Source organism: Urocitellus parryii, chromosome 14 (genome assembly GCF_045843805.1).
Source record: "Urocitellus parryii isolate mUroPar1 chromosome 14, mUroPar1.hap1, whole genome shotgun sequence".
Classification (NCBI taxonomy): Eukaryota; Metazoa; Chordata; class Mammalia; order Rodentia; family Sciuridae; genus Urocitellus; species Urocitellus parryii.
The window spans coordinates 14,454,002-14,469,855 of NC_135544.1; the positions used below are offsets into that span (position 1 = coordinate 14,454,002).

The window sequence follows — 15,854 nt, forward strand, 5'->3', positions numbered from 1 at the left end:
GCTTCAAAAAGAAGTAGCTGCGGGGTCCTGGGGCAAAGGCTGGGCCTCCAGGGCTGCCTCTCCTTGGGCTAGATCTCACTGGGGCTCCCTGCCATGTTGAACCACACCAAAAAGAGTGAAGGGAGACAGATGGAATGAGGAAAACAGAAAAGAAAGAGTTAAGGAAAGAGATAGGACTCAGACTAAAGGAAACCACTTAGCCTCCCCCACGTGGCCACAGTGGGATTTCTTAAACAACATCCGCTAATGCACACTGGACCTCGAACCAGAACCTTTGCTTTCCAACCACTGAACGTTCTAAAATAGGGACACCAATATCCCAGAGAGAGCCCAGGCCTTGTGACGAGTGACACAGAAAGTTCATGGACTGTGGAGCAAGGGTCTAACCAGGTGCTTCCCAGACTCAAGCTCTTTCCCACCACATCCAGCCTTGCTGGGACCTCGGTGCTAGTGGTGAGGCCTGGGAGACACTCCACATGTGGTTACAGAGGCAGGTGGCATGGGGGGGTGTGCCCACCTGCACAGGTGTAAGCTACCTGTCTCTCTCGCTTATCTCTGTTCTCCCTGGGGGAAAAGTGGTCTGGAGGGAAAAGTGTCCTGGGAAGGGGCCTTGCCAGAACTGGTGCCTGGAAGGTCCAGGCCAGCAGCTGCCTCATACCAGAGGAAACTCACCATTCATCTGGGAGGGTGACAACGAGTAGTCCCGGTCTGCGTGCCGGCGGTCTGGCTTCAGATTGCGGCTCTGTCTGCCTGAGCCCTCCAACATGTTCACCATCTCACTGCGGTCAATGTTCCGCAAAGCTGTGTATAGATTCTCCACTGTCAGAAGAAAGAAGAGAAGAGGCGCCTGAGAAGCAAATTCTAATGATTCTAGAGCAGCCAGGGATTGTTTTGCAGGCCTGAAAACTGGGCCAGGAGGATGATGGGAGAAGGGAGATGATCATTTTTTTTTTCAGAAGGTGGAGGGACCCTTCTTTTGTCAGAATCAACCCAAAATGTTTCTTTTCTTCTTCTTTTTTTTTTTTTTTTATGCTACAACAGATCTTTTCCAAAAAACTAGCAGTGCCCAACACATCCTTTTTTTTTTTTTTTTTGCAGGGCTAGTGACCACCTCATGAATGCTAGTCAGGTGTTCTGCCACTGAACTACATCTTCAACTCCTCAGCAAAGCATCCAAAGACTGGTGTTTTGTAATCTAAAAGGAGTACAACAAGAAAATGAGGGTAAGAATGATTGGATTCTGTCCTTTTGAAATTTTGAGTCCTTGCCTGTTGATTTGAGATGCAAATGGATACATTCAAATTTCTCTTAGTGTTGTTGAGGACAGGAATTTGGTTGAGGATACTCTGAAAAGAGAGTGAGTCAAATCTTCCCTCCAGGTTGGACAACGATGTGCCTGAGGACAGAACTGCTCCTTCTGGGATTTGGCCCACCCACACTCTGCTCTAAGCCAACACTCATTTGGATGAGAAGTCCAACAGGAAGACTGAAGATGAGTCAATATATATGCTGTCATCAGGGGTCCTGGGGAAATTTTTCTCTTTTATCACGGTAGGAGAAAGACTGAGGCCAAGATTCACTGGCAATGTGTTCCAGCAGGATTGCCTGGAAGACCTTTTACTGTGAGTGGTGTGTGAGTATGTGTGTACATGTGTGTATGTATGTGTGTGTGTGTGAGTGTGTGTGTGTGTGTGTGTGTGAGTGTGTGTGTGTGAGAGAGAGAGAGACAGAGAGAGACAGAGAGAGACAGAGAGAGACAGAGAGGCAGTCAGAGATCACAAGGACCAGCATTAGGGGTGGAATTGGAAGGAAGAGCTACTTGGGCAAGAAGTAGGTCCTAGCAAGTCTGTGGAACGAGGCCTCCTCAGCTTGGGATACTGACTTTTTGCGTTTTCGCCTTCACGGACGATCCAGAGGTTCAACAAAGCTGTGCTCTGCTCCAACAAGGAGTTAGGGTTTTCTACACGGATCCTGTTGATGTCCTCCACACTGAACTGCAACTCTCGGGCCAACTCTGCAAGAAAACACCAAGAGCAGATGTGAGCACAGGGAGTCAGAGCACTTTCCCTTTAGATTGGTTGTTTCTCCTCACCAGGGACCTGGTTGACACGCAGGAACCTACAGCTTCGTATGCCCAGAAAACAGGGCAGGGGAGGGGTGCTCTGGAAACAGGTGTTGAAAGAATGATCAAGCAACTAAATGAACAACGCCCTGCCTTTCAGGACTTCTGATACGAGATGATGAGAACGAGCCTCTTAGCAAGGTTAGCAGCTTCTCCGTGCACACAAGACAAGTTAGTCCTGGAACCAAGAGGGGGCTGAGGCTGCTGGCCCTACTGCAGTACTGTCTGGCCAAACTGGGAGGCTGCCCACTTTCCTCCTGGGTCCAATGGTGGCAAAAAGGCAACTCTGGCGGGAAAAGGTATTACTTATGTTTAAAATGAAAATGGAAGTTTTGGGAAAAGGTATTACTTATGTTTAAAATGAAAATGGAAGTTTTTATCTAAATGCACAGCAGTGATGTAGAATTGTAGCTCCCCCACGCTCTGATTATTTTTACTGTTATCACTCACAGTATTTAAGAGGGAAAAGTGCCTCAGAGTCTGATTTCAAAGATGAGGTAGATCATAGGAAGAGTAATCATGTGAATCAGAACACATGTACACAACACACACGTATGCATACATGTGCACTCATTAATGCACACACTTATACACACATGGACACAATGCAATATACATATGCTTGCACACAAGCACATGTCACACACATATATGTGCAAATGCATGGGAACACATGGACACACATACATACACACATGCTCAAAGCAGCAGGAGTGTGACTTAAAGAATGAACAGTCCCTGAACTTCTGAGTTCCCATGATACTGCCGTTCAGCAAGTTTGTCTAAAGTACTGTGTAGGCATGTAAGGTGAGGGAGGGAGTCTAGGAGTCCATTCACATACAAGTTTTAAAAAAGTGGTGGGGAGGGAGAATCAGATTGTAGGCCTATGGCTATATAAAATACAGTTTGGGGGTTGACTTCTTTTGTCCACCTGCCTCCCTTCAAATCAGATCTGTCACTGCTGTTGGCAGGCTGCAGCTATGGCCAATTGTCAATGAAACCTGCTGAGACTGGCCTCCCCCCGACCTCGCTCAGCTGAGCTGGCCTCAAAGGAAAGGCCATGCATCGAGTGGAGGAAGCCATGCACAGGCCTTTGGGAGATGTTTTGTTTGTGCATTTCTTTTGTTTATTTGATTTTTCTGGGTTCTGTCACTAGCTAATTACACAACTCTATTGAACTGGATCCCAGTTTTCCCATCTATAAAGTAAGGTGAACTAGATACAGTGTGAGATTTAAAAAAAAAAAATTTCTTTTTAGTTGTAGATGGACACAATACCTTTATTTTTATTTATTTATCTTTATGTGATGCTGAGGATCCCATCCAGTGCCTCACACATGCTAGGCAAGTGCTCTACCGTTTAGCTACAATCCCAGCCCCATAGTGAGATCTTTTGTAAAGTCAAGAGTTGCTTCTTTTTTTCCAAAGGAAAACCAGACAGAAAGGGAGGAGGAAGAGAGCACCCTGCTTTTTTATTGGAACTCAGTGGTATGGCTTGGCAAAGGGATCTACCCAGATACACAAATCAGATGCACAATGGGTAATGAAGACCAGGGTTGAAAATGCTTTATCCATTGCTCAGTAAAGAGAAAGGGATGTAGGGGTGAGACAAAGGCCTCTTCTGCCCCCAATTCCCCAACTCACCTGCCCAGCTGAGGCCGAGGTGTTCTGATATAATAGCCATCTTCATATCTGCTCGGTCTGTCCCACTGAGAAAACCTAAAGAGATGCATTAGATTTTATTTAGCAGCCTGAGCAGGACACAGAACTGACAGGCACGTGTATACGGCCTCTGATGGATGCCCAAGTCTCACTGTGAACCTCCGTAGACACCCGTGCTGAATCTATAAGAGGTCAGGTGGAGACCCAAGTCAAAGGCTCTGCATGCTGTTGGCAGAACAGGCTGAGGAAGCAGCATGGAGGGTAGAGGCGTCACAAGCTCACTTATAACCTTTCAAAGGGAGCAAGCAGCCAGACACAATGGTGTGTGCCTGTAATCCTGGCTACTTGGGAGGCCAAGGCAGGAGGATCTTAGTGAGACCTTGTCTCAAAATTTAAAAAAGTAAAAAAAATTTTGGGCTGGGATGTTACTCAGTGGTAGAGCACCACTCAATTGCCAGTACTAAAAAAAAAAAAATAGTTAGGGGGAGCAAAAATACATCATCACAAAGAGGTTGATACCTGGTGTTGATTCACTGAGAATGCTGTATCTCAGGGACAGGGGAGTCAAGGTCCTTCGCCTATCTTCTGCTCCGCTCCCCTGCAGAAGAAAGTCAAAGGATGCTTTGGGTTTTGGGTATACCCCCTTCTCAGAGGAGGTGACTTGAGCGTTGAGGCTGTGGTCCTGGCAGGAGTAAGTAGCTCCATTCCTTCAGAGGCTCAACAGAGTAGACGGAAGAGGTGGGAGTAAAAGAAGTTGATGAAAGTTGAATACTTTATTAGGAATAATGGTAAACTTATGTAGCCCTTGTCATGCACAAGGCTGTATTTAATGCTCACACCAACCACAAACACCTATGAGATAGGTATTATTACTAACCCCCTTTCATCGATGAGAAAACTGAGGCATAGAGAGGTGAAGCAGTTTTCCCAAGGCACCCAGTGTATGGGCCATGGAACCAAAGTTTGACCTTAAAACTCAGTTTTTCTTTTTGGCTTCCTTTAGGTTCAACAGATCAGCTTCTGACACTGGCTTCAGGCTTAACAATAAGAACTGCTTTGCTCAAAGATGTAGGAATTCTCTCTGGAGAGAGGTATCGGTTCACCCTCATCCCCCGAAAGAAAAGAGAATCCGATTCATGGACATATGAATGGGACCTTGCTTGATTCTAGTTTAGCACAGAAGGCTAACGATTAAAACGACCACAGCCAGACAACACCAACAAGGAACAAGACATTCTGAGGACATGATCCCTCCGAAGTCCCTGGCATAGGTGGTGACCGTGGCGCTCTGACAGATATGGACAAATGAACATACTTGCTGAAGACTACTTTGTTGAGCTCAAAGCCCTGGGTGTCTGCAGTGGCTGAGGACACCAGGATCCCCTTCTGTGAGGGCCTAGCACCCTGGGGAAGATAAGTGAGTCAATGAAAAAGAGGCTGGAGAACAGATGTCCAGGGGCTGGGTAACCTTGAACAGCTAATTCAAAATGCACTTCAAAACCTCAGAAGCCTCAGAAAGGGAAGTTGAGGAGGACACTTGACCTTCATATCCCAGAGGGCTCAGGGCTCACAGAGTGAATAAACCCATTACCATCTGACACATTGGTTCCTCACGTCCCATGACCAGAGCTGGACTGAGCTTTGCAGGGAGAGCCAGGGCAGGCTTCCCCTGCCAGGTCATAGAACAAATGTCCAGAGGAGAGTAAAGGGCCCAGGTGTACCTCAGGGAATTCAAAGGCTGCGTTTTCAATAGGAAGAAGCCCGAAGGAGGTGTTTATCCTGGGGTCTGTTCGGGAACGTCCTTAGGGTAACCCATCTTTGGTCCTCCCCAGGTAGTGGCTCACCTTGGTGCAGGGGGGCATGGTGATGTTCAAGTGGCAGAGGATGTGCTGGGTGTCCTCGTATTTCATCGCCTTGCGCAGAAATGACAAGAACCCTCCTGGTTCTCGACTGCTGTCCCTCACCTAAGTTCAAACATAAAAGAAGATTCAGCAGGCCCTTTGGTGGCCACCAGGTGGCTGGTTTAGAGATTTTTCACCTCCCAGCTTTCTAGATCCAGAGGAGAGGCCAGCAAGAGGAGGCCAGCACCTTTACAGGTATGGCCAAACGGTTCTCCCGAAATGACTGGAAGTGGAAGCTCCGCTGTTGGGCAGCTTTCTTTACAGGTACCAGGTTTCCAGAAAGTTCTGCGAAAAGGGGCATTCCTTCCAAAACCTGTAGGAAAGAAAAAAGCCAATATAGCTTGTCAGGTAGAAATGCTCAGATGTCCTGTCTTGACGCTCTGGTCTTTCCCACCCCCACCCGAAGTCAGGTGCATACACAGGGGGACAGCAGGCCACACAGGAGTGTGTTCTGAGAAACACCACTGTTCGTTTTGGAAAAGGCTTTATTTATAAGGTTATGATAAATGAGTCATGCTTCCTTGCCCCCAAAGATTTTACACTCTGTAGGAATTTTCTTATGCCCCTAGGCAGTTGATCTAGAACATTCCAGAACCAGGACATCACAATACAGTTTCTGAAAAAATCCTGGGTCTGTTTTTCTACCTGTCCAAAAGTGAGACAGTGTCATGAGAAGTGCCAGAAAAACCTGGCTATATTTTAATTTCACCTATGATAATAATCCTTTCTGGGTACATAATACTCTCACCTGCCATTCTCATTTGAACCCATTTGAGAGTTGCCCTGGCTCCAGAGCTTTATCTTCTTATGAGAAGTGTTAGAGGCCTTTGAGGACCCTGGCATACCTCTATGTCCCTGCTCCGGGCCACCTCCACGAAGTTCTCATGCTGCTCCAGGGTCTTGTCCACTTTGTCGTCTGTCATGCAGTAGCAGCGCAGCCGCCCTTCCCGGGGGTCATTCATTTTGGCAAAGATGACAAACTTGGCCATGTAGGGCACTGCGGTAAGCTCTTTGTATAACAGAGTGGCAAAGTTCACGGCCTCAGCAGTCCGAGGACAGTCCGACAGCCAAAACCTTAAAAGAGAGGGCAAGTCCTGACTACCTTCCTCAATGCCCGAGGAAAACAAAGCTCCATCTCCATCTGGTCAGGCACAACCTGCAAGCCACACAGTGGTGACTCTGCCACGTCTGGCGGTTGGGGGCGCTTCTGTGTGGGGGGGTAATGAAAGAGCCTCAAGATCAAGCCTGAGATGCTGGGCTGGGCCTCGTCTCACCTGGCAGAGACATTGGTGGTAAAGTTGGCACACTCGTTGGCATACACGAGCTTGGTTGTTCCCGTTATATCTTCCCACTGGGCTCGGTCAGTTCCGCCTGCAACACCAGCAGAAGTGGGGCTGGGGACACCCTTTTGGATGTGAACATGGTGCTAAGGTCCTGGTGTGCGAGGGCAGAGGTGGACTTCTGGGTGACACTTGCTTGGTCTGCAGCACTGAGCAGACCTATTTTCTCACACTCTGTCCCTTTTCCTTGTGACCTGCAGTACTCGCTTCTCCTAGGGCTCAGAGGGCTCTTCCACCAGGCAATGGACTTTAATTCAGATGCCTCATCCCCCCAAGTCTTGGAAGAGCACACCGCCCCCAGGGGAAGTCGACAAAACCCACCACCACGGTTGCTGGCTTGGCATTCTCCCATCTCCCTCTGCCCTCCAGTGTGTGACAGAAGGAGCTAGTGCTGCTAGACAGGGGCAAAGGGGAACCTCTCACCAATGACGCTGCAGAGCAGGCGCAGGCTGGTGGTGTCTCCCTCCCCACTGTCCCTTGGGTTGTCAGTCCAAGAAGGAGGGAGTGGGATCCGAAGCCCAATGGGACGATGGAACTTGCGGCGTCTCGGCTCCACCGTGACAATGGGGCTGAACGTGGCCTGGTTGCCCAGGAGCTTGGTGACTAGCTCATCTGGGACAGGCTGGGCCTGTGAAGTGCCAAAGGCAAAATATTCAGCCCCAGGCAGAAGAGGGGCAGGCATGACGGGAGACGGCATGGTGCCCTCTATGCACAGGGCAAAGACTCCTGGTGAGAGAGGTTGCCCCCCGCTGCTGGGCCACTATCTTCATTTTGCTGAGCACAGGGCCAATCCCAGCTCTGATGTCACTGATTAGCTCTCCTTTCTGAACCTTTTTTCCTTCTGCCTCTCCTTCCCAGGGATGGCACATCTTTGCAGGAACTTTCTCCTGCTGAGCATAGGCGGCCTTGCAGTTTAACGTGTGATGTGGGACTTTCTGCGACTTGACAGGCTGCGTCTGCCTCATCCCTCTCGCCCAACTTTCTAAGCTTTTAAGTCAAAAACCTAATTCTAATGGTACTGGCTGAAAGCATGGGATGCCCTGTTTTCCCAGGGCCTTGCACTCCTTCCACCCTCCAGGACCTGGCCAGGAGGGCCTGTATCACCTGCAGAGCCAGCTTCACTTTCTTGGTGACAGCATTTGCTGGGAACGTTGCCTGCACCAGGGGCACCAGCTTGCTCTTCAGAGAGCCCCCTTCAGGGCCAATGGTGTCATAGTCCTGGCAGAGCCGCGACATGATCACAAAGTACAAGGGGAAGTCCGTGGTGATGATGCGGCAGACCCTCTTCTTCTCCAGCTCCTCTAGGCTCCCCAGCTCTGGAATTACACAGCCCGGGGCCACCAGCTTGTCACACTGAGCTCAAGATCAGCCACTAACCCCGTGGCCTGAGCCTCCTTATCTCCAGGACACAGGGCGTACACCCTCCCTATGACAGGCAGAGAGGTGTCCTGGAGGGAGAAGCGCCCAGGCCCAGAGGCCCAGCAGAAGAGGTGTGTCTACAAGCAGGGCACCCACTCATATGACCTGGGGACCCAGAGCTTGACTGTGTGGGGCCAATTCTTAGCCTCGTGTCACTGCCCAAACTCCAGGCAGCCCTGATAGCCCACCCCAAACGTGCAGCCTCAAATTCTATCTCCCAAAGGTGAGAGATCTGGTATCCCTGGGGCTCTGTTACCTTCATCCATCCCATTGAGGATCTGTTGCAGGTAGCTTTCTGCAGAGCGGCTCTTGTGTTCCTTCCACAGAGAGCCATTTTCACTCCTCAGAACCACAAGCTCACGGTCCCCACGACCATGGGAGGCAAAGTGGGGGATCTCCACAATCACAGGGCTGAGATAGGGACAGAGCAGAGGGTAGGCAAGTTGCTTTCCTGCATGTGCAGGTGGCCCGGGGGAGGGGCAGCTCACTCCTGCCCAGAAGGAAAAAGGGGTTCCACAGCCACAGTGGAGGCCCCTCTGGGAAGTTCTCTGGAGTGGACTAGACCTGCCTCAGGCTCCTGAGGCTCCCATGAGTCTGGAGTGACAGGTAGGGCAGGCCCAGATGCAGGGACAGCAACTCTCCTGGCCTGTGTGCATGGCTGAAGCTCAGCCAAATGATCTCACCCTCAGACCTGATTATGAAAACTATGTGAATGCCAGGCATTATGGCACACACCAGTAATCCCAGCAGCTAAGGAGACTGTGAGTTCAAAGCCAGTCTCAGTGAGTCCCTAAGCAACTCAGGGAGACCCTGTCTCTAAATAAAATATAAAAAGGGCTGGGGATGTGGCTCAGTGGTCCAGTGCCCCTGAGTTTGATGCCTGGTACCAACAAAACAAAACAAAACAAAACAAAACAAAACCAACCAAACAAAATCCCCAAAACAAACAAACAAAAAACATGGGCTATCCCTAGATAGGTCTCTGAGCCCTTGCATTCTCATCTATTAAATGGCCATAATGACATTTCCTTGAGGTAGGATTTTAGGCTGACATTTAAAGAGAAAAATCAATAAGAAAGCTTTGCAAATGATGATTGACAGGAGGGTGGATGGAGATGGGAAGGCCAAACCTCTCCCAACATTACAACCCTGGATGTTGTTGTCTGAAGGACAAGAAAGCTCCAAGCAGACCCTGCTTCAGAGAAGGTGACGAATAGGCACCTGAAGTCCATTCATCCTGTGGTCCTGAGGGACAGTGCTGTAGGAGCTGCCTTCCAGTGCCACCATTTCAGTGCATACATAATTAAATCCTGGAGGTCCCCCAAATAGCCCCATCTCCATTCCCTTCTCTAGTGTCCCAGTAGGATTTGAGAGTAGGAAGCTCCACCAGGGCTATGGACTCCTTAGAGTACCTGAGCAAGAGCAGAGCAAGGGGGTGAGGCTCCCGCTTCTGCTTCTCTGTCACAAGCTCCCACAGCTCTGCCCTGTGGCAGGGTTGTTCTAGGTGGTTGCTGCTGAGGTGGTGGCAGTGGGGTGATCAGGACGGGAACAGGTTACGGACACACGTTGCCCACATGTCCTGCAAAGCAGCGTCTCACCTCAGGAACTGGGCCCCTGTGGGCCCCAGCGCGATGATCCTGCTGGCCAGGCCCTCCTCCTCACCCAGCGGGGGCGGCGTGCTCAACTTCTGGGGCTTGACCAGGCGACAGGTGATACGTGTGGGTGCGGCACAGGTCCGCGGAGGGATCACCACCCTCAGGCCGTTGTGGCGACTTCCTCTCATGGAGCCTCCCCGGGCATCGACCATGAAGCTCACCAGAAACCTGGAGGCACAGGCAGATCCAGGTTGGGCACCTTTGCCCCCACCCCCACCCCACGGCCAGAGTGGGTCCCCGAGTCCTGTGTCACTCACCCTGTGTGGACGGGGCTGGCCACTGGGCTGATGTTGTCTGAGGTCTCTGTGGCGGGGCTGCTGGGGATGAGTGAGTCTTCATCATATTCTTTAGATGCCTAAAGAGGAGAAAAGGGCCCCCTGTCTCCCCTGAGCCACCTGAACACTGCTCCAGGCCACAACAGCTTTGGAGTGGCGCCATGGAGAACCTGCTTTCACAGGCTCACCCACTCACTCTTTGGGGACCAGGCCTTCCTGGGGTCTAAAGGGAAGCATCGGCTTCCTCCCCTCTTGCTGGCCTTAGCTTGGCTCCAGACCCCGGAGCAGAGTGCGGGAACAGATGGAATGAGTCCTCGCTCTTCAGTCTGGTTCTAGGTCCCCTGCCAGCTGCATACACTGCCCACCTGCCCACAGTTCCCTCCCACAGTGCCCCCGTGGAGAAGCTCTGTCCAGGCAGACTGGCTTTTCCTCTAGAGTTGGCCCTGGCCCCTGCACCATCCCCTCCTACCTACTTGCCTCATGGGCACCTGAGGTACGGGAAGTGAACACACCAAGCCTTTGGGGCTTCCTGTTGTTTTCTTCTGTGGGAGAGGGACATTCCTTGCAACCAAAGGGGCCATTTGGCTGCTTTGTAACAGGTCCTTGAATACCACCATGACTCCAGAGAACGGCAGGGTCTGCATCTGGCCTCAGTGGCCTCTAGATGGATTCTCAACTCTGCTTTTATTCATCCTCCCCCTGGTGCAGAACATCCTCACCCCCGACCTTCCCTGCTCCCATCACCTATTTTTCTGCCTTTTCTCCTCTATGGAGCTGTCCTGTTGACCCCAGCCTGCCTGCTCCCCACTCTGGAAGGGCTCACTCACAGACGCCATTAAGCACTTCACTGTTCACCCTTCCTGCACTCTGTGCTCCCTGCTCCCACGTGTATAAGTCCTCTCTTCCCAGCTGGACAGCGACTCTTAGGAGGCAGATGCTCATGGTCCTCCTCTACAGGGTCTGTAGAGCCCTGGACAGGGCACTTAGTGGGAATCCAGGAAACTGCCCCTGATGAGTTATGACTCAAGCAGAGTTGAAGAGAAATGCTGGGGGTGTGGCTCAGTGGTAGGCCCTGGGTCTGAACCTCAGTACCACACACACACACACACACACACACACACACACACACACAGAGAGATTTTAAGGGAATGAAATGGTCAGGAAACAACAGAACCCAGTTCTACTCAGTTGGTTCTCACTGCTATCTTTAGCAGCATCCAGGGACTATGCCACTGCAGTTCTGGGGGCCATATTTGACCATTTCTCTCGAATGCCACCCAGTTATACTCATGTTACATCACTGTGATATATAACCTGCTGCTCAACAGCCATGTGGCGGGCTTATCCCTATGCGCCACGTTTGGTCCAGGGCTATGGCTGCTGCTGTGAGACAGACACCACTTAGGGAACAGAGAAAGAAATCAACTTTAGCTAGAGTCTAACAGCCACGACTGACTCAGCTACCAGGCCCTGGGACAGTGACATCCAACCTGAAACAGTGCACTATTTTAATTTCTCCCCAAGAAGTCCCCCCGTCCTTAAAAAAAAAAAAAAAAAAAAAACAGTGCCAATGGCATAAAATTAAACTGCCTCCCATCCTGCTTTTTTGGATAAATTCAGGTGGCAATCTCGGAAGTCATAAAACAGGGTACCATAATGAACAAGACCCTACACCCAAAGCAGGTCTCTGGCATGTCTTTTCTGTCTGTATTGGTATCTCTAGCTCCCAGAATTCTTTGGAGGAAGGGGAGATGGAAGCTGTCCCCTCTTGCGAATGTGAGAGGAGCACAGAGTTCTGCGACTCTCCCAGAGCTTTGTGAGATGTGCAGGCTGCACTCCACCTGCCACAGGTTCCCTTCCCTGCCTGCTGCCCCAAGGTGCAGAGAGTATGTGCCCAGAGGTTCGGCCATGCATGTGGCTCGAGAGCCAGAACTGCTGGTGTCAGTTCTCACCCTGACTCATCATTAGACTATTCTGATGGTGTTTCCTACACCCTGGAGCTCCCTGAGCCCCGCGGTGTTCACATCTGGGAGGATGAGAATGCCAAGAACACGGGCTACACAGAGCACACAAAATCACAGATCTGAAAGTGCTTTGGAAGCACAACAAGTTTTTCCATGCTAGCTCCTTTTGTCCTCCAGGTCATCTCAAAATAAGCATTGTCCGGGGGTCATATCCTCACTCTACAAATGGGAAGACAAGAGAAATGGTGCTTCTTACCTGTTCTGGCTCTTCAGATCTGATCACCACTGTCTCAGGTGTGACACAAGGAATCCTCGGGATGGCTGGAGATTCCACCCTGTGTACCAGGAACATTGGGAAATCAAAGGGCGGATCTTTTGAAGTCACCTCCTATCTCTCCCAAGAGACTGAAATGAAAGACCTCAGGACCTTTGTAATGACTTAGCAACCCTCCCCCTCACCTCAGCCTTATTACGCCCTTGCAAGTGCAATAAGATTGATTCCACAGGTTGAACAGACTTGAAGCTGTCTCCTCCCTGTGCCCTCTGCAGAGCCTAGCTGCCCTTCATATCGCTCAGAAGGACCCTCCAGCCCCGACTCATCTGCCCTTTCTGCAGCTCTCTCTTGCCTGCTAACAGAACCCTTACTCTGTCCTCACTCATACATCAATCTAAATTTGTTAAGGTCTGTAAACAAGTCAAAATAACACCTGGCATTTTGCCAGGGGAATGTTAGAGTTCGTAAACAAGTCTGGATGGTGCCTGGCAAAATGCCAGAGGGAGTGGTTTGAGAAGTAACAAAAGCGAGCCATTAAGTATGCAGATTCCTTATTGGTTGACTGATGTATCTAGTTTATGCTAATTAAGATAAGCTGTGCAAAATGTATAAATACCTCTGTTGTCCTAGAATAAACGGTTCCCATCCTGCTGTATCAATGTACACAAGTTGCTCATCACCCCCTGGTTATTTTGCTACAGCCAGACTGCAGCATAAATTGTACTTGGTGTGGGTTTTGATCCCACCAAATGAATCTACATAAGGGTCCAAATTCTGTATTTTTTTTCTAACAGATATTTAGTAAACACCAACAGATTAAACTTCTTTACACTTTCCCTTCCTACTGTCCTGCTGTCTGGTTTTGTATAAGCCATGGGAAACACCCTGGTGTTTCTAAAAACTGGTTGATTGTAGATTTATTTGCAAAACATCTCTGTGGAAAAATGGATCTGTGGTGGCCTAAGTCACAGCAGACAGAGGGAGGGCTGAGAAATGGGTTCCGGGTAGATATAGAACCTCTGTGGGCTTTCTCTAAGGTACATCACCGACGGAGAGATGAGGTCAGTGTTTGATATCAGCTTGGCAAGTTTCTAACGTGAACCTTTCTCCAAGATTATTCCGAAGAGAAGCTGAGTGTGCATGAAAAGGAGAAGAGGTGTGATTGTGAAGCTGTGAGTGCGAGGAGGGGGCGGGGAGGGGGGAAGAAAGGTGCGTGGCTGCTGGAAGTGAAGAGACCCAACTGACAGCGCACTGTGAGGGAGGCCTCTGAGTACGCGTTTGGTGGTCAAGGTGCTGGTGCCGCAGCCTGACCCGCCAGCCTTCCATCTATACTGACAGCACACCCAGGGCCTGTCCTTCTGACTTCTCCTCGATTTGCAATCCTACTCTGAGCTGCAGGGCTGTACCCTGACCATGCCTGGTGTGACCCCTCCAGTGAGCCCTTTCTTACACTTGGTCGAACTTCGGCACAAAATCCAACAGCTCTTTCTCTTCATCCAAGTCCCTGGAATCCGGCTTCTCAGCCTTGGAGCCAACAAGTTCTTCTCCTGAAAGAACACAAGCTCAAGTGAGTGACAGGGTGGAGACCTCCTGAAAAAGTGCTTCTCCTGGTCTACCTCTTAATGCTTGCTCCTGAGGGACACAGGGAAGTCTCTGATGCTTCAAGGGGACCATTGGCTGTGATTTTGCTCAGTCTTATTCCTTCCAGCCCTGATGTATAGTGTGCAGTGGTCAGTTCCTAACTCAGTCTATACCAGACTTTGTAGGAAAGACAACACAGCCAGAAAGAACCTCCTTAGCTTGTCATTTCCCACTGCAGATCAGACCATTTATTTTGAAGGGCTGTAGGGGTGTGTGTGTGTGTGTGTGTGTGTGTGTGTGTTTATAACATGGTCCCTAAAATTTCATTATTTCTAAAGCTTCATTACAAAGAAGTTCAAGCTACTGGTGAATTAGCTGCCCACACCCCACACTGCCTCATTGTTTCCTTCTCTTGCTTGAAGTGGACTTGGAGCCTGGGTCCTTGTCCTTGCATGTCATTGACTATCATTAGCAGTGAGCGCCCTGGCCTTGTGATCTGAAACTGACAGGATGGAATCACAACTGCTCATGCAGTGATGACCACAAACATGGTGGCATGGGCACAGACACAGAGATGGACAGGCAGGAGTTGCCCCCTTGAGGATGGAACTCCTGGGCATAAATGTCCTGTTTTAGTCAAGCTCTGGGCTCGGACTGTGAGCCATCAGAGGATGGGAAGCAGGAATGGATTAGTGGGAACTTGGGTTGCTGAGGGTGAAATGCACTCTGGTGAGAAAAGACCACAGGGAACAGAAAGCGTTTCATACCCATTATAGATATGTGAGCAGTTCCTGAAAAGCAAAGAAGAGCCAAGGTGAAGGAAGGACAGCACTGAAGTCAGGTAAAGCAAGAGGCATGCTATTAAGGGGCACACAGGGAAAGATCCAGCTGTCTCATCGACAAGGTTTGTACAACCACTGAATTATAGATGGGAGGGTCTACAGAGTGAACCCAGTCCAACCCCACTATTGTGCTTCATGAGGGTTCTCTCACACTCCAGCAAGGATACGAGACTTATTTGGGGAAGGAATAATAGTAAAAGCACTGGGTAGTTCATAAAGTTGAAATGGAGTAACTTCACAGTAATGAACAGAACCTGAACCCTCCTGACCCACTATGTGATCAGAAGAGCAGCTTATTAAAATGCATTCTCATGGATTTTAAACAACTCACTTGTTATTGGTTCAAAGCACCAGGAAAGCTCCTCACAGCCCTAGAGATGAGCTGAGTAGAATCACACTCGATCTGATACACATTCATCATATACGCAAACACACACGTACTTGTGAAGCGTCACAAAATGTTAAATGTTAATCTCTGAGATGTCAATTTTCCTCCACCTAAGACTCTAGGAAATCAGTTGTTTTGATAATAGACAACATTTCTAAAAAGTGGCCTCCTCAGTTTCAATGCACATCTGCAGAACCCTGGGTGGCCGGGGCAGGAAGCCGCTCAGAGTGCTCAGCGCCCCCCTGCTCCCATTGGTCAGAGCTCACCGACCCCTCCCTGACTTTACCTTCATCTTCAGAGACATCCAGGATCTCATCCACTGTCTCAGGGTAACTCATGCGGTGCTTGTCACTGACTAGCTGAAAGGAGAAGGCGGCGAGAATTCAACCCAAACAGAGCACCACCACCCTTTCACCAGCCCAGCAGTGACCT

General features: G+C 49.9%; 1 protein-coding gene across 4 annotated transcripts in view; it reads right to left on the reverse strand.

Annotated features, from left to right (window-relative positions):
* Ank1 (ankyrin 1) overlaps positions 1 to 15,854 on the reverse strand; it is a 97,584-nt gene that overhangs the window by 27,663 nt on the left and 54,067 nt on the right. For 2 of the 4 annotated variants that reach the window (XM_026409322.2, XM_026409320.2), the window contains exons 22-38: positions 15,709 to 15,781; positions 14,960 to 14,983; positions 14,062 to 14,158; positions 12,594 to 12,672; positions 10,356 to 10,453; positions 10,042 to 10,266; positions 8,700 to 8,854; positions 8,129 to 8,340; positions 7,448 to 7,652; positions 6,959 to 7,055; positions 6,530 to 6,758; positions 5,872 to 5,997; positions 5,628 to 5,747; positions 4,303 to 4,381; positions 3,766 to 3,840; positions 1,883 to 2,014; positions 673 to 819 (exon numbers count right to left, since the gene is read on the reverse strand). In XM_026409322.2, the coding sequence (XP_026265107.2) occupies positions 673 to 819; positions 1,883 to 2,014; positions 3,766 to 3,840; positions 4,303 to 4,381; positions 5,628 to 5,747; positions 5,872 to 5,997; positions 6,530 to 6,758; positions 6,959 to 7,055; positions 7,448 to 7,652; positions 8,129 to 8,340; positions 8,700 to 8,854; positions 10,042 to 10,266; positions 10,356 to 10,453; positions 12,594 to 12,672; positions 14,062 to 14,158; positions 14,960 to 14,983; positions 15,709 to 15,781 (2,173 nt within the window). The remainder of the gene's footprint in view (positions 1 to 672; positions 820 to 1,882; positions 2,015 to 3,765; positions 3,841 to 4,302; positions 4,382 to 5,627; positions 5,748 to 5,871; positions 5,998 to 6,529; positions 6,759 to 6,958; positions 7,056 to 7,447; positions 7,653 to 8,128; positions 8,341 to 8,699; positions 8,855 to 10,041; positions 10,267 to 10,355; positions 10,454 to 12,593; positions 12,673 to 14,061; positions 14,159 to 14,959; positions 14,984 to 15,708; positions 15,782 to 15,854) is intronic. The other 2 variants (XM_026409323.2, XM_026409321.2) reach the window with 1 other exon arrangement.